General features: G+C 48.6%; 1 protein-coding gene across 1 annotated transcript in view; it reads left to right on the forward strand.

Annotated features, from left to right (window-relative positions):
• Positions 1-22217, forward strand: part of LOC135513326 (protein Jade-3-like) — a 45894-nt gene extending 23677 nt beyond the window's left edge. Inside the window, exons 8-13 of the mRNA XM_064936246.1 lie at positions 374-541; positions 8064-8180; positions 9266-9802; positions 10544-10661; positions 20241-20435; positions 20508-22217. Of these exons, the coding sequence (XP_064792318.1) occupies positions 374-541; positions 8064-8180; positions 9266-9802; positions 10544-10661; positions 20241-20435; positions 20508-21592 (2220 nt within the window). The 3' untranslated portion in view covers positions 21593-22217. The remainder of the gene's footprint in view (positions 1-373; positions 542-8063; positions 8181-9265; positions 9803-10543; positions 10662-20240; positions 20436-20507) is intronic.
• The last annotated feature ends 2994 nt before the right edge of the window (positions 22218-25211 follow it).

The raw sequence follows: 25211 nt of genomic DNA on the forward strand, positions 1-25211 counted from the left end.
TGTAGTCCTAACTCTCTCTCTCTCCCCCCTCTCTCTCTCCCTACCCAGGTGTGTTATGGTATAGTGAAGATACCATGTGTAGTCCTAACTCTCTCTCTCTCTCTCTCTCCCCCTGCCTCCCCCCTACCCAGGTGTGTTATGGTATAGTGAAGATACCATGTGTAGTCCTAACTCTCTCTCTCCCCCTGCCCCCCCCTCCCCCCCTACCCAGGCGTGTTATGGTATAGTGAAGATACCATGTGTAGTCCTAACTCTCTCTCTCTCTCTCTCTCCCCCTGCCCCCCTACCCAGGCGTGTTATGGTATAGTGAAGATACCATGTGTAGTCCTAACTCTCTCTCTCTCTCTCTCTCCCCCTGCCCCCCCCTACCCAGGCGTGTTATGGTATAGTGAAGGTGCCAGATGGTAACTGGCTGTGCAGGACGTGTGTCCTGGGCATCGACCCCCAGTGTCAGCTGTGCCCCATCAAGGGAGGGGCGATGAAGGCTACGAGGGCGGGCACCAAGTGGGCACACGTCAGCTGTGCCCTGTGGATCCCTGAGGTAAAGGAAGTCTTCCGAATTACACCCAATTGCCTTTATAAACTCAGCAAAACAAGAAACGTCCTCTCACTTTCACCTGCGTTTATTTTCAGCAAACTTAACATGTGTAAATATTTGTATGAACATAACAAGTGAGACAACTGAGACATAAACTGAACAAGTTCCACAGACATGTGACTAACAGAAATGGAATAATGTGTCCCTGAACAAAGGGGGGGGGGGTCAAAATCAAAAGTAGCAGTCAGTATCTGGTGTGGCCACCAGCTGCATAAAGTACTGCAGTGCATCTCCTCCTCATGGACTGCACCAGATTTGCTAGTTCTTGCTGTGAGATGTTAAAAAAAGAAACCTCACTCTTCTACCAAGGCACCTGCAAGTTCCCGGACATTTTTTCTGGGGGGAATGGCCCTAGCCCTCACCCTCCGATCCAGCAGGTCCCAGACGTGCTCAATGGGATTGAGATCTGGGTTCTTCGCTGGCCATGGTAGAACACTGACATTCCTGTCTTGCAGGAAATCACACACAGAACGAGCAGTATGGCTGGTGGCATTGTCATGCTGGAGGGTCATGTCAGGATGAGCCTGCAGGAAGGGTACCGCATGAGGGAGGAGGATGTCTTCCCTGTTACGCACAGCGTTGAGATTGCCATCAAGCTCAGTCTGATGATGCTGTGACACACCAGATCATGACGGACCCTCCACCTCCAAATCGATCCCGCTCCAGAGTACAGGCCTCGGTGTAACGCTCATTCCCTCGATGATAAACGCAAATCTGACCATCACCCCCGGTGAGACAAAACCACAACTCGTCAGTGAAGAGCACGTTTTGCCAGTCCTGTCTGGTCCAGCGACGGTGGGTTTGTGCCCATAGGTGACGTTGTTGCCGGTGATGTTTGGTGAGGACCTGCCTTACAACAGAACTACATGACCTCCGTCCAGCCTCTCTCAGCCTATTGCGAACAGTCTGAGCACTGATGGAGGGATTGTGCGTTCCTGGTGTAACTAGGGCAGTTGTTGTTGCCATCCTGTACCTGTCCCGCTGGTGTGATGTTCAGATGTACCGATCCTGTGCAGGTGTTGTTACACGTGGTCTGCCACTGCGAAGACTATCTGCTGTCCGTCCTGTCTCCCTGTAGCGCTGTCTTAGGTGTCTCACAGTACGGACATTGCAATTTCCCAGTAGATTACAGCGGTGATAGACAGAGAGGTGGATAAAATGTTAACACCTTAAACATGTTGCCACATTTACTCCAACATCAGTAGACCGGAGCTAAAAGGCAAAGGAACAGCACCATCTCCCCTCAGCATTCAATCTGTCCTTGGCAGCTGATTCTGACGGAGTTCTTTAGGAAGTGTATAGGAGATGTTGTACCCACTGTGACTATTAAAACCTACTCAAACGAGTAACTATGGATAGATGGCAGCATTCGTGCAAAACTGAAAGCGCGAACCACCGTATTTAACCACGGCAAGGTGACTGGGAATATGGTTGAATACAAAGTGTAGTTATTCCCTCCGTAAGGCAATCAAACAGGCTAAACGTCAGTACAGAGACAAGGTGGAGTCGCAATTTAACAACTCCGTCACGAGACTTATATTGCACAGTCTACAGACGTTCACGTCGTGGACACCGACGTCTTGCTTCCTGACCAGCTAAACGACTTCTTCGCCCGCTTTGAGGATAACACAGTGCCACCGACGCGGCCGATACCACGGACTGTGGGCTCTCCTTCTCGGTGGCCGACGTAAGACATTGAAAGTCTACAGTCTACAGACAATCACGGATTACAATGGGAAAACCATCCACGTCGGAGACACCGTCTTGCTCCCGGACAAGCTAAACACCTTCTTCTCTCGCTTTGAGGATAACACAGTGCCTTCGACATCTTGCTCCGGACAAGCTAAACACCTTCTTCACCCACTTTGAGGATAACACAGTCCACCAACGTCTTGTTCTGGACAAGCTAAACACCTTCTTCACATTTAAGCGTGTTAACCCTTGCAAGACTGCTGGCCCAGATGGCATCCCTAGTCACATCCTCGGAGCATGCACAGACCAGCTGGCTGGAGTGTTTACAGACATATTCAATCTCTCCCAGTCTGCTGTCCCTACATGCTTCAAGATGTCCACCATTGTTCCTGTACCTAAGAAAGCAAAGGTAACTGAACTAAATGACTATCGCCCCGTAGCACTCACTTCTGTTATCATGAAGTGCTTTGAGAGACTAGTTAAGGATCATATCACCTCCACCCTACCTGACATCCTAGACCCCCCCACTTCAATTTGCTTACATTCCTAATAGATCCACAGATGACGCAATCGCCATCGCTATAGACAAGAGGAATACCTCTGTAAGAATGATGTTCATTGACTATAGCTCAGCCTTCAACACCATAGTACTCTCCAAGCTCATCATTGCACTGTTGGAGCTAGAAACACAAGCATTTAGTTAGATATTACTGCACTGTTGGAGCTAGAAACACAAGCATTTAGTTAGATATTACTGCACTGTTGGAGCTAGAAACACAAGCATTTAGTTAGATATTACTGCACTGTTGGAGCTAGAAACACAAGCATTTAGTTAGATATTACTGCACTGTTGGAGCTAGAAACACAATCATTTAGTTAGATATTACTGCACTGTTGGAGCTAGAAACACAAGCATTTAGTTAGATATTACTGCACTGTTGGAGCTAGGCTACTACTATTGACTATAACTCATCCTTCAACACCATAGTACTCTCCAAGCTCATCATTAAGCTTGATGCCCTGGGTCTCAACCCTGCCCTGTACAACTGGGTCCTGGACTTCCTGACGGGCCGCCCGCAGGTGGTGAAGGAAGGAAACAACACCACCTCTACGCCAATCAACACTGGGGTGTGTTCTCAGACCTCTCCTGTATTCCCTGTTCACCCATGACTGCTTGGCCACGCCTCCAACTCAATCACCAAGTTTGCAGGTGACACAACAGTAGTGGGCTTGATTACCAACAACGACGAGACGGCTTACAGGGAGGAGGTGAGGCCTCTCGGAGTGTGGTGTCAGGAAAATAACCTCTCACTCAATGTCAACAAAACAAAGAGGATGATCGTGAACTTCAGGAGACAGCAGAGGGAGCAGCCCCCTATGCACATTGATGGGACAGCAGTGGAGAAGGTGGAAAGTTTTAAGTTCCTCGGCGTACACATCACAGACAAACTGAATTGGTCCACCCACACAGACAGCGTGGTGAAGAAGGCGCAGCAGCACCTCTTCAACCTCAGGAGGCTGAAGAAATTGGCTTGTCACCAAAACACTCACAAACTTTTACAGATGCACAATTGAGGACTTCCTGTCAGGCTGTATCACTGCCTGCCCTACAGGACACCTACAGTCCTACAGAACAGCACCCGTTGTCACAGAAAGGCACAAAGTTCAAGGACAACCACCCGAGCCACTGCCTGCTCCCCCTGCTATCATCCAGAAGGCGAGGTCCGTACAGCTGCATCAAAGCGGGGACCGAAAAACTGAAAAACAGCTTCTATCTCAAGTTCATCAGATTGTTAAATAGCCATCACCAGCCAGCTACACTGGTTACTCAAACCTGCATATTAGTCTCTGCTGCCCCATATACATAGACATGGAATCACTGGCCACTTTAATAATGTTGACATACTGCTTTACTCATTTCATATGTATGTACTGTATTCTAGTTTATTTTAGTCAATGCCACTCCTACTTTGCTCGTCTTAATATTTATATATTTCTTAATTCCGATCTTTTACTTTTAAACGTGCGTATTGTTGTGAATTGTTAGATACTACTGCACTGTTGGAGCTAGGAACACAAGCATTTAGTTAGATACTACTGCACTGTTGGAGCTAGGAACACAACCATTTAGTTAGATACTACTGCACTGTTGGAGCTAGGAACACAACCATTTAGTTAGATACTACTGCACTGTTGGAGCTAGGAACACAACCATTTAGTTAGATACTACTGCACTGTTGGAGCTGGGAACACAAGCATTTAGTTAGATATTACTGCACTGTTGGAGCTAGAAACACAAGCATTTAGTTAGATATTACTGCACTGTTGGAGCTAGGAACACAAGCATTTAGTTAGATACTACTGCACTGCAAGGAACACAAGCATTTAGTTAGATACTACTGCACTGTTGGAACTAGAAACACAAGCATTTAGTTAGATATTACTGCACTGTTGAAGCTGGGAACACAAGCATTTAGTTAGATACTACTGTTGGAGCTGGGAACACAAGCATTTAGTTAGATACTACTGCACTGTTGGAGCTGGGAACACAAGCATTTAGTTATATATTACTGTACTGTTGGAGCTGGGAACACAAGCATTTAGTTAGATACTACTGCACTGTTGGAGCTGGGAACACAAGCATTTAGTTAGATATTACTGCACTGTTGGAGCTAGGAACACAAGCATTTAGTTAGATACTACTGCACTGTTGGAGCTAGGAACACAAGCATTTAGTTAGATACTACTGCACTGCAAGGAACACAAGCATTTAGTTAGATACTACTGCACTGTTGGAGCTAGGAACACAAGCATTTAATTAGATATTACTGTACTGTTGGATCTGGGAACACAAGCATTTAGTTAGATACTACTGCACTGCAAGGAACACAAGCATTTAGTTAGATACTACTGCACTGTTGGAGCTGGGAACACAAGCATTTAGTTAGATATTACTGCACTGTTAGAGCTAGAAACACAAGCATTTAGTTAGATATTACTGCACTGTTGGAGCTAGGAACACAAGCATTTAGTTAGATATTACTGCACTGTTAGAGCTAGAAACACAAGCATTTAGTTAGATATTACTGCACTGTTGGAGCTAGAAACACAAGCATTTAGTTAGATATTACTGCACTGTTGGAGCTAGAAACACAAGCATTTAGTTAGATATTACTGCACTGTTGGAGCTAGAAACACAAGCATTTAGTTAGATACTACTGCACTGTTGGAGCTAGAAACACAAGCATTTAGTTAGATACTACTGCACTGCAAGGAACACAAGCATTTAGTTAGCTACTACTGCACTGTTGGAGCTGGGAACACAACCATTTAGTTAGATATTACTGCACTGTTGGAGCTAGAAACACAAGCATTTAGTTAGATATTACTGCACTGTTGGAGCTAGAAACACAAGCATTTAGTTAGATATTACTGCACTGTTGGAGCTAGAAACACAAGCATTTAGTTAGATACTACTGCACTGTTGGAGCTAGAAACACAAGCATTTAGTTAGATATTACTGCACTGTTGGAGCTAGGAACACAAGCATTCAGTTAGATATTACTGCACTGCTAGGAACACAAGCATTTAGTTAGATACTACTGCACTGCTGGGAACACAAGCATTTAGTTAGATACTACTGCACTGCTAGGAACACAAGCATTTAGTTAGATACTACTGCACTGCTAGGAACACAAGCATTTAGTTAGATACTACTGCACTGCTAGGAACACAAGCATTTAGTTAGATACTACTGCACTGCTAGGAACACAAGCATTTAGTTAGATACTACTGCACTGCTAGGAACACAAGCATTTAGTTAGATACTACTGCACTGCTAGGAACACAAGCATTTAGTTAGATACTACTGCACTGCTAGGAACACAAGCATTTAGTTAGATACTACTGCACTGCTAGGAACTCAAGCATTTAGTTAGATACTACTGCACTGCTGGGAACACAAGCATTTAGTTAGATACTACTGCACTGCTAGGAACACAAGCATTTAGTTAGATACTACTGCACTGTTGGAGCTAGAAACACAAGCATTTAGTTAGATACTACTGCACTGTTGGAGATGGGAACACAAGCATTTAGTTAGATACTACTGCACTGCTGGGAACACAAGCATTTAGTTAGATACTACTGCACTGTTGGAGATGGGAACACAAGCATTTAGTTAGATACTACTGCACTGCTGGGAACACAAGCATTTCGCTACACCCGCAATAACATCTGCTAAATTTGTGTATGTGACCAATAGAATGAGATTGTATTTGAGTGGGGGATGTAATGCGCTACAGATACGCCCCCTTTAAGAGGGGTCACAAGATGGCAGCTGGCACAGGAGGCAGCGTCATGCTGCGTTCGTAACCAAGATGGAAGTGGGAAAATACCACATACGACTGAAACATCCAACTGGTAATTACCAGTAGGGAAACTGTCATCCGGAGCTCACACCTCTCCCACGTGGTGACCTCTGACCTCATCTAAGGAAATGACCTCGATAACAGCATTTTCGGCAGTTGAACACAACAAAAATCAATGGATTAATGTGTTTTTTAACTCTATAATTAGGTTACAATCATGATAGCTGTACTTTTACTTTATGTTTGACGCAGCTTGTTGACCTTTAGACAACTGGCGTTGCTCAATGAGTTCAAATCACATGAATAAACTGGTATTTTCGACAGCTGGTAAATTCCCACCATCCACATGGTTACAAACGCAGCATCCGAGTGGAAACTAGAGGCCCAATGAAACAACCCTGTCGCAACAGACAATGCTGAACATTGTGGATAGGATTTCATTTTCCCACTGTAACAAAGCCGAACCGTGACCCCGAACCTGCAATACGTACTGAACCGTGGGTCTGGTGAACCGTTTACAATACGTACTGAACCGTGGGTCTGGTGAACCGTTTACAATACGTACTGAACCGTGGGTCTGGTGAACCGTTTACAATACGTACTGAACCGTGGGTCTGGTGAACCGTTTACAATACGTACTGAACCGTTTAAACCCATACTTTAGAGCACTACTTTTAGCCCAAATGAAGGGTCCCTGAGGTTTGCTCAGAGCCCATAGGGTTAGCCCAAATGAAGGGTCCCTGAGGTTTGCTCAGAGCCCATAGGGTTAGCCCAAATGAAGGGTCCCTGAGGTTTGCTCAGAGCCCATAGGGTTAGCCCAAATGAAGGGTCCCTGAGGTTTGCTCAGAGCCCATAGGGTTAGCCCAAATGAAGGGTCCCTGAGGATTGCTCAGAGCCCATAGGGTTAGCCCAAATGAAGGGTCCCCGAGGTTTGCTCAGAGCCCATAGGGTTAGCCCAAATGAAGGGTCCCCGAGGTTTGCTCAGAGCCCATAGGGTTAGCCCAAATGAAGGGTCCCTGAGGTTTGCTCAGAGCCCATAGGGTTAGCCCAGTGACAGTGTGTTCTTCATGTATCTAGGTGAGCATAGCGTGTTGACAGTGTGTTCTTCATGTATCTAGGTGAGCATAGCGTGTTGACAGTGTGTTCTTCATGTCTCTAGGTGAGCATAGCGTGTTGAGTGTGTTCTTCATGTCTCTAGGTGAGCATAGCGTGTTGACAGTGTGTTCTTCATGTATCTAGGTGAGCATAGCGTGTTGACAGTGTGTTCTTCATGTATCTAGGTGAGCATAGCGTGTTGACAGTGTGTTCTTCATGTCTCTAGGTGAGCATAGCGTGTTGACAGTGTGTTCTTCATGTATCTAGGTGAGCATAGCGTGTTGACAGTGTGTTCTTCATGTATCTAGGTGAGCATAGCTTGTCCAGAGAGGATGGAGCCCATCACCAAAGTGTCTCACATCCCCCCCTCCCGCTGGTCTCTCATCTGCAGCCTCTGTAAACTGAAGACTGGTGCCTGTATACAGGTGAGTAATGCTGTCTGTGGAGGGCAGGGCCCACTGTGTACGTGGAGGGCTGGGCCCGCTGTCTATGTGGAGGGTAGGGCCCGCTGTCTATGTGGAGGGTAGGGCCCGCTGTCTATGTGGAGGGTAGGGCCCTCTGTCTATGTGGAGGGTAGGGCCCGCTGTCTATGTGGAGGGTAGGGCCCTCTGTCTATGTGGAGGGTAGGGCCCTCTGTCTATGTGGAGGGTAGGGCCCGCTGTCTATGTGGAGGGTAGGGCCCGCTGTCTATGTGGAGGGTAGGGCCCGCTGTCTATGTGGAGGGTAGGGCCCGCTGTCTATGTGGAGGGTAGGGCCTGCTGTCTATGTGGAGGGTAGGGCCCACTGTGTACGTGGAGGGCTGGGCCCGCTGTCTATGTGGAGGGCAGGGCCCGCTGTCTATGTGGAGGGTAGGGCCCTCTGTCTATGTGGAGGGTAGGGCCCGCTGTCTATGTGGAGGGTAGGGCCCGCTGTCTATGTGGAGGGTAGGGCCCTCTGTCTATGTGGAGGGTAGGGCCCTCTGTCTATGTGGAGGGTAGGGCCCGCTGTCTATGTGGAGGGTAGGGCCCGCTGTCTATGTGGAGGGTAGGGCCCGCTGTCTATGTGGAGGATAGGGCCCGCTGTCTATGTGGAGGGTAGGGCCCGCTGTCTATGTGGAGGGCAGGGCCCGCTGTCTATGTGGAGGGCAGGGCCCGCTGTCTATGTGGAGGGTAGGGCCCGCTGTCTATGTGGAGGGTAGGGCCCGCTGTCTATGTGGAGGGTAGGGCCCGCTGTCTATGTGGAGGGTAGGGCCCGCTGTCTATGTGGAGGGTAGGGCCCGCTGTCTATGTGGAGGGTAGGGCCCGCTGTCTATGTGGAGGGTAGCTAGTAAAATGTTTGTATTAGTTGTGTATCAGGCTCAGTCAATGAACTCTCCTTATCCTCCTCCATCCCCCAGAGTTCAACTCTCCTTATCCTCCTCCAGAACTGCACCATCCCGTTCCATGTGACGTGTGTCTTGGAGTTGTAATATGTATTATTCTGATTTAGTTAATGATGTGTATATTCTGTTGTGTTGGGTCTCATCCTTCAGTGCTCAGTGAAGAACTGCACCATCCCGTTCCATGTGACGTGTGCCTTCGAGTACAGCCTGGAGATGAAGACTGTCCTGGATGAAGGAGACGAGGTGAAGTTCAGGTCCTACTGCCTGAAGCACAGCAAGCCCAAGAACCAGGCCTCCTCCGACCCACCAGCCCCCGGCCTCAGCCCCTGTCAGCCAGCCCACAACAAGCAGTCCAAGGCAGGGGAGCCAGGCTCCGGTCTCAGTCCGGCCCGGCCCAAACCCCCAGTAGACCCAGAGAGGGGGGGCCTGAGGGCCCAGAGGTTACTAGAACTAGAGGAGGAGTTTTCTACTCTGATTCACCCTGAGGAGCTGGCCCTGAACCTGGGCCTCCCTCCCAGCCTGCTGGACTTCATCTACCAGTACTGGAAACTGAAGAGGAAGAGCAACTTTAACCGTGCTCTGCTGCCCCCTAGTGAGGAGGAGGGTAACCTGCTGCTGTTGCCTCATGAAGACAGCATCCACACACGGATGAGGATGTTCATGCACCTCCGACAGGACTTAGAGAGGGTTAGTATTACTTATTAGTTAGATATTTAAAACCGATATATTAGAAGACAGCGGCTACACACGAATGAGAATGATCATTCACCTCAGACAGGACTTAGTGTGTGACTGGTTGATTATATTATGTCAGGGCTCGTCAACCCTGTTCCTGGAGAGAGACCCTCCTGTAGGTTTTAACTCCAACCCTGTTCCTGGAGAGAGACCCTCCTGTAGGTTTTAACTCCAACCCTGTTCCTGGAGAGAGACCCTCCTGTAGGTTTTAACTCCAACCCTGTTCCTGGAGAGAGACCCTCCTGTAGGTTTTAACTCCAACCCTGTTCCTGGAGAGAGACCCTCCTGTAGGTTTTAACTCCAACCCTGTTCCTGGAGAGAGAACCTCCTGTAGGTTTTAACTCCAACCCTGTTCCTGGAGAGAGACCCTCCAGTAGGTTTTAACTCCGACAGGGTTGGAGAGATATAAAGTAATGAAACTCATCCATATGGTTTCTAGGTTAGCTCCAGGTACACATTTTCTGTGCCAGTTATAGGACCATTCTATTATATTCTGGTTACTGAGGAACCTTCCGGGTATTTAAATGTCTATCTAGAAATGGGGTGGGCAAACTACGGAGCTCCGTTGAATTTCAAAATCCCGAACTGACCCCTGAGCCAAAAGGTTTGCCCACCTCTGATTTAGAACATAGCCTTCTCTACCGTGCTGGGTCAATGTCTGCTCTCTTGACGGCCATGTTGTGTCCCCTACAGGTGAGGAACCTGTGTTACATGGTGAGTCGGAGGGAGAAGCTGAAACTGTCTCAGAGCAAGGCCCAGGAGCAGATCTTCAACCTCCACGTCAAACTGCTCAACCAGGAGATCTCCGCTGGTAAGATACTGGTTGTGTGTCTGTGTGTCCTCTGTCCAGAAGAGGAACAGGTTAACAGGGTGGAGTTGGGAATCATGGTGTTTGTCTCCAGGTTAATGTTCTATCCTAGGGTGGAGTTGGGAATCATGGTGTTTGTCTCCAGGTTAATGTTCTATCCTAGGGTGGAGTTGGGACTCATGGTGTTTGTCTCCAGGTTAACGTAGTAGGGACTCATGGTGTTTGTCTCTCCAGGTTAACGTAGTTGGGACTCATGGTGTTTGTCTCTCCAGGTTAACGTAGTTGGGACTCATGGTGTTTGTCTCCAGGTTAACGTAGTTGGGACTCATGGTGTTTGTCTCTCCAGGTTAACGTAGTAGGGACTCATGGTGTTTGTCTCTCCAGGTTAACGTAGTTGGGACTCATGGTGTTTGTCTCCAGGTTAACGTAGTTGGGACTCATGGTGTTTGTCTCCAGGTTAACGTAGTAGGGACTCATGGTGTTTGTCTCTCCAGGTTAACGTAGTTGGGACTCATGGTGTTTGTCTCTCCAGGTTAACGTAGTTGGGACTCATGGTGTTTGTCTCTCCAGGTTAACGTAGTTGGGACTCATGGTGTTTGTCTCTCCAGGTTAACGTAGTTGGGACTCATGGTGTTTGTCTCCAGGTTAACGTAGTTGGGACTCATGGTGTTTGTCTCTCCAGGTTAACGTAGTTGGGACTCATGGTGTTTGTCTCTCCAGGTTAACGTAGTTGGGACTCATGGTGTTTGTCTCTCCAGGTTAACGTAGTTGGGACTCATGGTGTTTGTCTCCAGGTTAACGTAGTTGGGACTCATGGTGTTTGTCTCTCCAGGTTAACGTAGTTGGGACTCATGGTGTTTGTCTCTCCAGGTTAACGTAGTTGGGACTCATGGTGTTTGTCTCTCCAGGTTAACGTAGTTGGGACTCATGGTGTTTGTCTCCAGGTTAACGTAGTTGGGACTCATGGTGTTTGTCTCTCCAGGTTAACGTAGTTGGGACTCATGGTGTTTGTCTCTCCAGGTTAACGTAGTTGGGACTCATGGTGTTTGTCTCTCCAGGTTAACGTAGTTGGGACTCATGGTGTTTGTCTCTCCAGGTTAACGTAGTTGGGACTCATGGTGTTTGTCTCTCCAGGTTAACGTAGTTGGGACTCATGGTGTTTGTCTCTCCAGGTTAACGTAGTTGGGACTCATGGTGTTTGTCTCCAGGTTAACGTAGTTGGGACTCATGGTGTTTGTCTCCAGGTTAACGTAGTTGGGACTCATGGTGTTTGTCTCTCCAGGTTAACGTAGTTGGGACTCATGGTGTTTGTCTCTCCAGGTTAACGTAGTTGGGACTCATGGTGTTTGTCTCCAGGTTAACGTAGTAGGGACTCATGGTGTTTGTCTCTCCAGGTTAACGTAGTAGGGACTCATGGTGTTTGTCTCTCCAGGTTAACGTAGTTGGGACTCATGGTGTTTGTCTCCAGGTTAACGTAGTTGGGACTCATGGTGTTTGTCTCCAGGTTAACGTAGTTGGGACTCATGGTGTTTGTCTCTCCAGGTTAACGTAGTTGGGACTCATGGTGTTTGTCTCTCCAGGTTAACGTAGTTGGGACTCATGGTGTTTGTCTCTCCAGGTTAACGTAGTTGGGACTCATGGTGTTTGTCTCCAGGTTAACGTAGTTGGGACTCATGGTGTTTGTCTCTCCAGGTTAACGTAGTTGGGACTCATGGTGTTTGTCTCTCCAGGTTAACGTAGTTGGGACTCATGGTGTTTGTCTCTCCAGGTTAACGTAGTTGGGACTCATGGTGTTTGTCTCCAGGTTAACGTAGTTGGGACTCATGGTGTTTGTCTCTCCAGGTTAACGTAGTTGGGACTCATGGTGTTTGTCTCTCCAGGTTAACGTAGTAGGGACTCATGGTGTTTGTCTCCAGGTTAACGTAGTTGGGACTCATGGTGTTTGTCTCTCCAGGTTAACGTAGTTGGGACTCATGGTGTTTGTCTCTCCAGGTTAACGTAGTTGGGACTCATGGTGTTTGTCTCTCCAGGTTAACGTAGTTGGGACTCATGGTGTTTGTCTCCAGGTTAACGTAGTTGGGACTCATGGTGTTTGTCTCCAGGTTAACGTAGTTGGGACTCATGGTGTTTGTCTCTCCAGGTTAACGTAGTTGGGACTCATGGTGTTTGTCTCTCCAGGTTAACGTAGTTGGGACTCATGGTGTTTGTCTCCAGGTTAACGTAGTAGGGACTCATGGTGTTTGTCTCTCCAGGTTAACGTAGTAGGGACTCATGGTGTTTGTCTCTCCAGGTTAACGTAGTTGGGACTCATGGTGTTTGTTTCTCCAGGTTAACGTAGTTGGGACTCATGGTGTTTGTCTCCAGGTTAACGTAGTTGGGACTCATGGTGTTTGTCTCTCCAGGTTAACGTAGTTGGGACTCATGGTGTTTGTCTCCAGGTTAACGTAGTTGGGACTCATGGTGTTTGTCTCTCCAGGTTAACGTAGTTGGGACTCATGGTGTTTGTCTCCAGGTTAACGTAGTTGGGACTCATGGTGTTTGTCTCTCCAGGTTAACGTAGTTGGGACTCATGGTGTTTGTCTCTCCAGGTTAACGTAGTTGGGACTCATGGTGTTTGTCTCTCCAGGTTAACGTAGTTGGGACTCATGGTGTTTGTCTCCAGGTTAACGTAGTTGGGACTCATGGTGTTTGTCTCCAGGTTAATGTTCTATCCTAGGGTGGAGTTGGGACTCATGGTGTTTGTCTCCAGGTTAATGTTCTATCCTAGGGTGGAGTTGGGACGCATGGTGTTTGTCTCCAGGTTAATGTTCTATCCTAGGGTGGAGTTGGGACTCATGGTGTTTGTCTCTCCAGGTTAACGTAGTTGGGACTCATGGTGTTTGTCTCTCCAGGTTAACGTAGTTGGGACTCATGGTGTTTGTCTCTCCAGGTTAACGTAGTTGGGACTCATGGTGTTTGTCTCTCCAGGTTAACGTAGTTGGGACTCATGGTGTTTGTCTCCAGGTTAACGTAGTTGGGACTCATGGTGTTTGTCTCTCCAGGTTAACGTAGTTGGGACTCATGGTGTTTGTCTCTAGGTTAACGTAGTTGGGACTCATGGTGTTTGTCTCTCCAGGTTAACGTAGTAGGGACTCATGGTGTTTGTCTCCAGGTTAACGTAGTAGGGACTCATGGTGTTTGTCTCCAGGTTAACGTAGTAGGGACTCATGGTGTTTGTCTCTCCAGGTTAACGTAGTTGGGACTCATGGTGTTTGTCTCCAGGTTAACGTAGTTGGGACTCATGGTGTTTGTCTCTCCAGGTTAACGTAGTTGGGACTCATGGTGTTTGTCTCCAGGTTAACGTAGTTGGGACTCATGGTGTTTGTCTCCAGGTTAACGTAGTTGGGACTCATGGTGTTTGTCTCTCCAGGTTAACGTAGTTGGGACTCATGGTGTTTGTCTCTCCAGGTTAACGTAGTTGGGACTCATGGTGTTTGTTTCTCCAGGTTAACGTAGTAGGGACTCATGGTGTTTGTCTCCAGGTTAACGTAGTTGGGACTCATGGTGTTTGTCTCCAGGTTAACGTAGTTGGGACTCATGGTGTTTGTCTCTCCAGGTTAACGTAGTAGGGACTCATGGTGTTTGTCTCTCCAGGTTAACGTAGTAGGGACTCATGGTGTTTGTCTCTCCAGGTTAACGTAGTTGGGACTCATGGTGTTTGTCTCCAGGTTAACGTAGTTGGGACTCATGGTGTTTGTCTCCAGGTTAACGTAGTTGGGACTCATGGTGTTTGTCTCTCCAGGTTAACGTAGTAGGGACTCATGGTGTTTGTCTCTCCAGGTTAACGTAGTTGGGACTCATGGTGTTTGTCTCTCCAGGTTAACGTAGTTGGGACTCATGGTGTTTGTCTCTCCAGGTTAACGTAGTAGGGACTCATGGTGTTTGTCTCTCCAGGTTAACGTAGTTGGGACTCATGGTGTTTGTCTCTCCAGGTTAACGTAGTAGGGACTCATGGTGTTTGTCTCTCCAGGTTAACGTAGTAGGGACTCATGGTGTTTGTCTCTCCAGGTTAACGTAGTTGGGACTCATGGTGTTTGTCTCTCCAGGTTAACGTAGTTGGGACTCATGGTGTTTGTCTCTCTAGGTTAACGTAGTTGGGACTCATGGTGTTTGTCTCCAGGTTAACGTAGTTGGGACTCATGGTGTTTGTCTCCAGGTTAACGTAGTTGGGACTCATGGTGTTTGTCTCTCCAGGTTAACGTAGTTGGGACTCATGGTGTTTGTCTCCAGGTTAACGTAGTTGGGACTCATGGTGTTTGTCTCTCCAGGTTAACGTAGTTGGGACTCATGGTGTTTGTCTCTCCAGGTTAACGTAGTAGGGACTCATGGTGTTTGTCTCTCCAGGTTAACGTAGTTGGGACTCATGGTGTTTGTCTCTCCAGGTTAACGTAGTTGGGACTCATGGTGTTTGTCTCTCCAGGTTAACGTAGTTGGGACTCATGGTGTTTGTCTCCAGGTTAACGTAGTTGGGACTCATGGTGTTTGTCTCCAGGTTAACGTAGTTGGGACTCATGGTGTTTGTCTCTCCAGGTTAACGTAGTAGGGACTCATGGTGTTTGTCTCTCCAGGTTAACGTAGTTGGGACTCATGGTGTTTGTCTCCAGGTTAACGTAGTTGGGACTCATGGTGTTTGTCTCTCCAGGTTAACGTAGTTGGGACTCATGGTGTTTGTCTCTCCAGGTTAACGTAGTAGGGACTCATGGTGTTTGTCTCTCCAGGTTAACGTAGTTGGGACTCATGGTGTTTGTCTCCAGGTTAACGTAGTTGGGACTCATGGTGTTTGTCTCTCCAGGTTAACGTAGTTGGGACTCATGGTGTTTGTCTCCAGGTTAACGTAGTTGGGACTCATGGTGTTTGTCTCTCCAGGTTAACGTAGTAGGGACTCATGGTGTTTGTCTCTCCAGGTTAACGTAGTTGGGACTCATGGTGTTTGTCTCCAGGTTAACGTAGTTGGGACTCATGGTGTTTGTCTCTCCAGGTTAACGTAGTTGGGACTCATGGTGTTTGTCTCTCCAGGTTAACGTAGTAGGGACTCATGGTGTTTGTCTCTCCAGGTTAACGTAGTTGGGACTCATGGTGTTTGTCTCCAGGTTAACGTAGTTGGGACTCATGGTGTTTGTCTCTCCAGGTTAACGTAGTTGGGACTCATGGTGTTTGTCTCCAGGTTAACGTAGTTGGGACTCATGGTGTTTGTCTCTCCAGGTTAACGTAGTTGGGACTCATGGTGTTTGTCTCCAGGTTAACGTAGTTGGGACTCATGGTGTTTGTCTCTCCAGGTTAACGTAGTTGGGACTCATGGTGTTTGTCTCTCCAGGTTAACGTAGTTGGGACTCATGGTGTTTGTCTCTCCAGGTTAACGTAGTTGGGACTCATGGTGTTTGTCTCTCCAGGTTAACGTAGTTGGGACTCATGGTGTTTGTCTCTCCAGGTTAACGTAGTTGGGACTCATGGTGTTTGTCTCCAGGTTAACGTAGTTGGGACTCATGGTGTTTGTCTCTCCAGGTTAACGTAGTTGGGACTCATGGTGTTTGTCTCTCCAGGTTAACGTAGTTGGGACTCATGGTGTTTGTCTCCAGGTTAACGTAGTTGGGACTCATGGTGTTTGTCTCTCCAGGTTAACGTAGTTGGGACTCATGGTGTTTGTCTCCAGGTTAACGTAGTTGGGACTCATGGTGTTTGTCTCCAGGTTAACGTAGTTGGGACTCATGGTGTTTGTCTCTCCAGGTTAACGTAGTTGGGACTCATGGTGTTTGTCTCCAGGTTAACGTAGTTGGGACTCATGGTGTTTGTCTCCAGGTTAACGTAGTTGGGACTCATGGTGTTTGTCTCTCCAGGTTAACGTAGTAGGGACTCATGGTGTTTGTCTCTCCAGGTTAACGTAGTTGGGACTCATGGTGTTTGTCTCCAGGTTAACGTAGTTGGGACTCATGGTGTTTGTCTCCAGGTTAACGTAGTTGGGACTCATGGTGTTTGTCTCTCCAGGTTAACGTAGTAGGGACTCATGGTGTTTGTCTCTCCAGGTTAACGTAGTTGGGACTCATGGTGTTTGTCTCCAGGTTAACGTAGTTGGGACTCATGGTGTTTGTCTCTCCAGGTTAACGTAGTTGGGACTCATGGTGTTTGTCTCCAGGTTAACGTAGTTGGGACTCATGGTGTTTGTCTCTCCAGGTTAACGTAGTAGGGACTCATGGTGTTTGTCTCTCCAGGTTAACGTAGTTGGGACTCATGGTGTTTGTCTCCAGGTTAACGTAGTTGGGACTCATGGTGTTTGTCTCTCCAGGTTAACGTAGTTGGGACTCATGGTGTTTGTCTCTCCAGGTTAACGTAGTAGGGACTCATGGTGTTTGTCTCTCCAGGTTAACGTAGTTGGGACTCATGGTGTTTGTCTCCAGGTTAACGTAGTTGGGACTCATGGTGTTTGTCTCCAGGTTAACGTAGTTGGGACTCATGGTGTTTGTCTCCAGGTTAACGTAGTTGGGACTCATGGTGTTTGTCTCTCCAGGTTAACGTAGTTGGGACTCATGGTGTTTGTCTCCAGGTTAACGTAGTTGGGACTCATGGTGTTTGTCTCTCCAGGTTAACGTAGTAGGGACTCATGGTGTTTGTCTCTCCAGGTTAACGTAGTTGGGACTCATGGTGTTTGTCTCCAGGTTAACGTAGTTGGGACTCATGGTGTTTGTCTCTCCAGGTTAACGTAGTTGGGACTCATGGTGTTTGTCTCTCCAGGTTAACGTAGTAGGGACTCATGGTGTTTGTCTCTCCAGGTTAACGTAGTTGGGACTCATGGTGTTTGTCTCCAGGTTAACGTAGTTGGGACTCATGGTGTTTGTCTCTCCAGGTTAACGTAGTTGGGACTCATGGTGTTTGTCTCTCCAGGTTAACGTAGTTGGGACTCATGGTGTTTGTCTCTCCAGGTTAACGTAGTAGGGACTCATGGTGTTTGTCTCTCCAGGTTAACGTAGTTGGGACTCATGGTGTTTGTCTCCAGGTTAATGTTCTATCCTAGGGTGGAGTTGGGAATCATGGTGTTTGTCTCCAGGTTAATGTTCTATCCTAGGGTGGAGTTGGGACTCATGGTGTTTGTCTCCAGGTTAATGTTCTATCCTAGGGTGGAGTTGGGACTCATGGTGTTTGTCTCTCCAGGTTAATGTTCTATCCTAGGGTGGAGTTGGGACTCATGGTGTTTGTCTCCAGGTTAACGTAGTTGGGACTCATGGTGTTTGTCTCCAGGTTAACGTAGTTGGGACTCATGGTGTTTGTCTCTCCAGGTTAACGTAGTTGGGACTCATGGTGTTTGTCTCTCCAGGTTAACGTAGTTGGGACTCATGGTGTTTGTCTCCAGGTTAACGTAGTTGGGACTCATGGTGTTTGTCTCCAGGTTAACGTAGTTGGGACTCATGGTGTTTGTCTCTCCAGGTTAACGTAGTAGGGACTCATGGTGTTTGTCTCTCCAGGTTAACGTAGTTGGGACTCATGGTGTTTGTCTCTCCAGGTTAACGTAGTTGGGACTCATGGTGTTTGTCTCCAGGTTAACGTAGTTGGGACTCATGGTGTTTGTCTCTCCAGGTTAACGTAGTTGGGACTCATGGTGTTTGTCTCCAGGTTAACGTAGTTGGGACTCATGGTGTTTGTCTCTCCAGGTTAACGTAGTTGGGACTCATGGTGTTTGTCTCTCCAGGTTAACGTAGTTGGGACTCATGGTGTTTGTCTCCAGGTTAACGTAGTTGGGACTCATGGTGTTTGTCTCCAGGTTAACGTAGTTGGGACTCATGGTGTTTGTCTCTCCAGGTTAACGTAGTAGGGACTCATGGTGTTTGTCTCTCCAGGTTAACGTAGTTGGGACTCATGGTGTTTGTCTCTCCAGGTTAACGTAGTTGGGACTCATGGTGTTTGTCTCTCCAGGTTAACGTAGTTGGGACTCATGGTGTTTGTCTCCAGGTTAACGTAGTTGGGACTCATGGTGTTTGTCTCCAGGTTAACGTAGTTGGGACTCATGGTGTTTGTCTCTCCAGGTTAACGTAGTTGGGACTCATGGTGTTTGTCTCTCCAGGTTAACGTAGTTGGGACTCATGGTGTTTGTCTCCAGGTTAACGTAGTTGGGACTCATGGTGTTTGTCTCTCCAGGTTAACGTAGTAGGGACTCATGGTGTTTGTCTCTCCAGGTTAACGTAGTAGGGACTCATGGTGTTTGTCTCCAGGTTAACGTAGTTGGGACTCATGGTGTTTGTCTCCAGGTTAACGTAGTTGGGACTCATGGTGTTTGTCTCCAGGTTAACGTAGTTGGGACTCATGGTGTTTGTCTCTCCAGGTTAACGTAGTTGGGACTCATGGTGTTTGTCTCTCCAGGTTAACGTAGTTGGGACTCATGGTGTTTGTCTCCAGGTTAACGTAGTTGGGACTCATGGTGTTTGTCTCTCCAGGTTAACGTAGTAGGGACTCATGGTGTTTGTCTCTCCAGGTTAACGTAGTAGGGACTCATGGTGTTTGTCTCCAGGTTAACGTAGTTGGGACTCATGGTGTTTGTCTCCAGGTTAACGTAGTTGGGACTCATGGTGTTTGTCTCCAGGTTAACGTAGTTGGGACTCATGGTGTTTGTCTCCAGGTTAACGTAGTTGGGACTCATGGTGTTTGTCTCTCCAGGTTAACGTAGTTGGGACTCATGGTGTTTGTCTCCAGGTTAACGTAGTTGGGACTCATGGTGTTTGTCTCCAGGTTAACGTAGTTGGGACTCATGGTGTTTGTCTCTCCAGGTTAACGTAGTAGGGACTCATGGTGTTTGTCTCTCCAGGTTAACGTAGTTGGGACTCATGGTGTTTGTCTCCAGGTTAACGTAGTTGGGACTCATGGTGTTTGTCTCTCCAGGTTAACGTAGTTGGGACTCATGGTGTTTGTCTCCAGGTTAACGTAGTTGGGACTCATGGTGTTTGTCTCTCCAGGTTAACGTAGTAGGGACTCATGGTGTTTGTCTCCAGGTTAACGTAGTTGGGACTCATGGTGTTTGTCTCCAGGTTAACGTAGTTGGGACTCATGGTGTTTGTCTCTCCAGGTTAACGTAGTTGTGACTCATGGTGTTTGTCTCCAGGTTAACGTAGTTGGGACTCATGGTGTTTGTCTCTCCAGGTTAACGTAGTTGGGACTCATGGTGTTTGTCTCCAGGTTAACGTAGTTGGGACTCATGGTGTTTGTCTCTCCAGGTTAACGTAGTTGTGACTCATGGTGTTTGTCTCTCCAGGTTAACGTAGTAGGGACTCATGGTGTTTGTCTCCAGGTTAACGTAGTTGGGACTCATGGTGTTTGTCTCTCCAGGTTAACGTAGTTGGGACTCATGGTGTTTGTCTCCAGGTTAACGTAGTTGGGACTCATGGTGTTTGTCTCTCCAGGTTAACGTAGTTGTGACTCATGGTGTTTGTCTCTCCAGGTTAACGTAGTAGGGACTCATGGTGTTTGTCTCCAGGTTAACGTAGTTGGGACTCATGGTGTTTGTCTCCAGGTTAATGTTCTATCCTAGGGTGGAGTTGGGACTCATGGTGTTTGTCTCTCCAGGTCTGCCGGTGGACAGCATGTTGTTCCGGCCTCCTCCCAGAATCACCCTGAAGCTGAAGATGCCCAAAGTGTCGCTGGGTAATGGGAAGACCGGCTCCAAGTCAGGCAACGGCCCTCTCTGTCCAGATAACAGCGGGAATGTTCACGAACGTAGTGGGGGAGGGAAGGGGCTGGGGAAGGAGGGAGGGGGCCTGGGTAAGGAGGGAGGGGGCCTGGGTAAGGAGGGAGGGGGCCTGGGTAAGGAGGGAGGGGGGCTGGGGAAGGAAGGAGGGGGGCTGGGAAAGGGTAAGGGGGGAGGGTTGGGTAAAGGAGGAGGGAAGCCTCTGCTCCATGGGCGAGGCAGGAGAGAGGAGCGCTCCAATGGCAGTCTACTGTCAACCTCTACCTCAGGTCAGTCATGTAGAGAGAGCAGTACCACCACTGGACCAGCACTGACCAACAGCATGCCCAGAGGCTCAGCCCTGCCTATCAAATCTACTGGCAAGCCCCTGACTGGCAAAAGCTTAACGGGTAAACCCCTGGTGCTCCACGGCCATTCCTCCAATGGAAATGTTAAACTGGACCCAGACCGAGCTGGCCACATCCCCAAATCCAACGGAGTGATGGAGAAGATGGTGGGCGTGACCCAGAAGGACACTGCCTGTCAGACCCCCAGTGAACAGGAAGCTGGTGTGGGGTCAGGGGGCAAGGGCAGCCAGTCAGCCAGCTTCAGGAGGTCAACCATAGAGCACTTCAGCCGGTCATTCAAGGAGGCGACAGTCAGTTTGGTGCGGACCACGGAGGACCTGCGGGGGGACAAGGTGTCCCAGGGGGGTAAAGGCTCCAGATCAGCCCAGGACCGGCCCTGGGCCAAACCAGCTCCTGGAGGCCCCCAGGGACTCGGAGGTACCAGACCAGCCCAGGACCGACCCTGGGCCAAACCAGCTCCTGCAGGCCCCCAAGGAGCCTGTGGTACCAGATCAGCCCAAGACCGACCCTGGGCCAAACCAGTTCCTGCAGGCCCCCAAGGAGCCAGTGGTACCAGACCAGCCCAGGACCGACCCTGGGCCAAACCAGCTCCTGCAGGCCCCCAAGGAGACAGTGGTACCAGACCAGCCCAGGACCGACCCTGGGCCAAACCAGCTCCTGCAGGCCCCCAAGGAGCCAGTGGTACCAGACCAGCACCCTACCAGGAGACAGACGGATACTGCCCTGACCTGGAGCTCAGTGACTCGGAGCCAGAGGCTCAAGGTCAGAGGTGGAGGCAGGGTAGGGGTGACTCGGGGGGCCAGGCAGGAGGAGACTACAGCAGGGGGAACAGCAGAGGGAAGCAGGGCCTGGGGGGGTCCAGTAGAACCTCAGCACAGAGGTGACAACCCTGACCCCTCACCTACTGTAGACACTGGCCCCAGCTCTGTCATCGCTCTGTCATTCCCTCTCTGACCACTGGAGCCCTGACCAGCCATAGAGCAGCAGGGGCCAATCGCAGCCATCTATTGGTAAACTGGGACATCTATCGGTCAACTGGGACCTGGGCCCCCTACACTGGCTGGGGCATCTATCTATTGGTCAACTGGGACCAGGGCCCCCTACACTGGCTGGGGCATCTATCTATTGGTCAACTGGGACCAGGGCCCCCTACACTCGCTGGGGCATCTATCTATTGGTCAACTGCGACCAGGGCCCCCAACACTGGCTGGGGCATCTATATATTGGTCAACTGGGACCAGGGCTCCCTACACTGGCTGGGGCATCTATCTATTGGTCAACTGGGACCAGGGCCCCCTACACTGGCTGGGGCATCTATCTATTGGTCCGCTGAGACACATACAGACAGGAGCAAAGGACCGATGCATGGCGGGCGTCCTCGCCCAGATCATCACCTCAATGGGACTCCGCCGTGTGTCCTCCTCTTACGGATCCTCTCTCTCTCTCCATGCTCGCTGTGAGCGGAGCAGTGTTGTACTGTCTTCTGAGATTAAACGACTTGTCGGTTTATTTCTGTCTTCTCTGTTTTGCTTAGAAATGTTTTTCTGTGTCTGTTAGGGGTTTAACAGGATACATATTCATACGGAACCTGGTTTCGGTCGCACTGTGAGCCTGAAAGAATAAACTAATATACATTTACATTTACATTTAAGTCATTTGGCAGACGCTCTTATCCAGAGCGACTTACAAATTGGTGAATTCACCTTATGACATCCAGTGGAACAGCCACTTTACAATAGTGCATCTAAATCATTTAAGGGGGGGGGGTGAGAAGGATTGCTTTATCCTATCCTAGGTATTCCTTGAAGAGGTGGGGTTTCAGGTGTCTCCGGAAGGTGGTGATTGACTCCGCTGTCCTGGCGTCGTGAGGGAGTTTGTTCCACCATTGGGGGGCCAGAGCAGCGAACAGTTTTGACTGGGCTGAGCGGGAACTGTACTTCCTCAGTGGTAGGGAGGCGAGCAGGCCAGAGGTGGATGAACGCAGTGCCCTTGTTTGGGTGTAGGGCCTGATCAGAGCCTGGAGGTACTGCGGTGCCGTTCCCCTCACAGCTCCGTAGGCAAGCACCATGGTCTTGTAGCGGATGCGAGCTTCAACTGGAAGCCAGTGGAGAGAGCGGAGGAGCGGGGTGACGTGAGAGAACTTGGGAAGGTTGAACACCAGACGGGCTGCGGCGTTCTGGATGAGTTGTAGGGGTTTAATGGCACAGGCAGGGAGCCCAGCCAACAGCGAGTTGCAGTAATCCAGACGGGAGATGACAAGTGCCTGGATTAGGACCTGCGCCGCTTCCTGTGTGAGGCAGGGTCGTACTCTGCGGATGTTGTAGCGGATGCGAGCTTCAACTGGAAGCCAGTGGAGAGAGCGGAGGAGCGGGGTGACGTGAGAGAACTTGGGAAGGTTGAACACCAGACGGGCTGCGGCGTTCTGGATGAGTTGTAGGGGTTTAATGGCACAGGCAGGGAGCCCAGCCAACAGCGAGTTGCAGTAATCCAGACGGGAGATGACAAGTGCCTGGATTAGGACCTGCGCCGCTTCCTGTGTGAGGCAGGGTCGTACTCTGCGGATGTTGTAGAGCATGAACCTACAGGAACGGGCCACCACTACCTACAGGCTAAACCTACGCTGTGTTGTCTGCCTCCTAATCAGAGTTAAACTAATACTACCACTACCTACAGACTAAACCTACGCTGTGTTGTCTGCCTCCTAATCAGAGTTAAACCAATATAACCACTACCTACAGGCTAAACCTACGCTGTGTTGTCTGCCTCCTAATCAGAGTTAAACTAATACTACCACTACCTACAGGCTAAACCTACGCTGTGTTGTCTGCCTCCTAATCAGAGTTAAACCAATATAACCACTACCTACAGGCTAAACCTACGCTGTGTTGTCTGCCTCCTAATCAGAGTTAAACTAATACTACCACTACCTACAGGCTAAACCTACGCTGTGTTGTCTGCCTCCTAATCAGAGTTAAACTAATACTACCACTACCTACAGGCTAAACCTACGCTGTGTTGTCTGCCTCCTAATCGGAGTTAAACTAATATAACCACTACCTACAGGCTAAACCTACGCTGTGTTGTCTGCCTCCTAATCAGAGTTAAACTAATACTACCACTACCTACAGGCTAAACCTACGCTGTGTTGTCTGCCTCCTAAACGGAGTTAAACCAATACTACCACTACATACAGGCTAAACCTACGCTGTGTTGTCTGCCTCCTAAACGGAGTTAAACCAATATAACCACTACCTACAGGCTAAACCTACGCTGTGTTGTCTGCCTCCTAATCGGAGTTAAACTAATACAACCACTACCTACAGGCTAAACCTACGCTGTGTTGTCTGCCTCCTAATCAGAGTTAAACTAATACTACCACTACCTACAGGCTAAACCTACGCTGTGTTGTCTGCCTCCTAATCAGAGTTAAACTAATACAACCACTACCTACAGGCTAAACCTACGCTGTGTTGTCTGCCCCCTAATCAGAGTTAAACTAATACTACCACTACCTACAGGCTAAACCTACGCTGTGTTGTCTGCCCCCTAATCAGAGTTAAACTAATATAACCACTACCTACAGGCTAAACCTACGCTGTGTTGTCTGCCTCCTAATCAGAGTTAAACTAATACTACCACTACCTACAGGCTAAACCTACGCTGTGTTGTCTGCCTCCTAATCGGAGTTAAACTAATACTACCACTACCTACAGGCTAAACCTACGCTGTGTTGTCTGCCTCCTAATCAGAGTTAAACCAATATAACCACTACCTACAGGCTAAACCTACGCTGTGTTGTCTGCCTCCTAATCAGAGTTAAACTAATACTACCACTACCTACAGGCTAAACCTACGCTGTGTTGTCTGCCTCCTAATCGGAGTTAAACTAATACTACCACTACCTACAGGCTAAACCTACGCTGTGTTGTCTGCCCCCTAATCAGAGTTAAACTAATACTACCACTACCTACAGGCTAAACCTACGCTGTGTTGTCTGCCTCCTAATCAGAGTTAAACTAATACTACCACTACCTACAGGCTAAACCTACGCTGTGTTGTCTGCCTCCTAATCAGAGTTAAACTAATACTACCACTACCTACAGGCTAAACCTACGCTGTGTTGTCTGCCTCCTAAGCGGAGTTAAACTAATACTACCACTACCTACAGGCTAAACCTACGCTGTGTTGTCTGCCTCCTAATCAGAGTTAAACTAATACTACCACTACCTACAGGCTAAACCTACGCTGTGTTGTCTGCCTCCTAATCAGAGTTAAACTAATATAACCACTACCTACAGGCTAAACCTACGCTGTGTTGTCTGCCTCCTAATCAGAGTTAAACTAATACTACCACTACCTACAGGCTAAACCTACGCTGTGTTGTCTGCCTCCTAATCAGAGTTAAACCAATATAACCACTACCTACAGGCTAAACCTACGCTGTGTTGTCTGCCTCCTAATCAGAGTTAAACTAATACTACCACTACCTACAGGCTAAACCTA

This window comes from Oncorhynchus masou, chromosome 24, assembly GCF_036934945.1.
Source record: "Oncorhynchus masou masou isolate Uvic2021 chromosome 24, UVic_Omas_1.1, whole genome shotgun sequence".
NCBI classification, from domain to species: domain Eukaryota; kingdom Metazoa; phylum Chordata; class Actinopteri; order Salmoniformes; family Salmonidae; genus Oncorhynchus; species Oncorhynchus masou.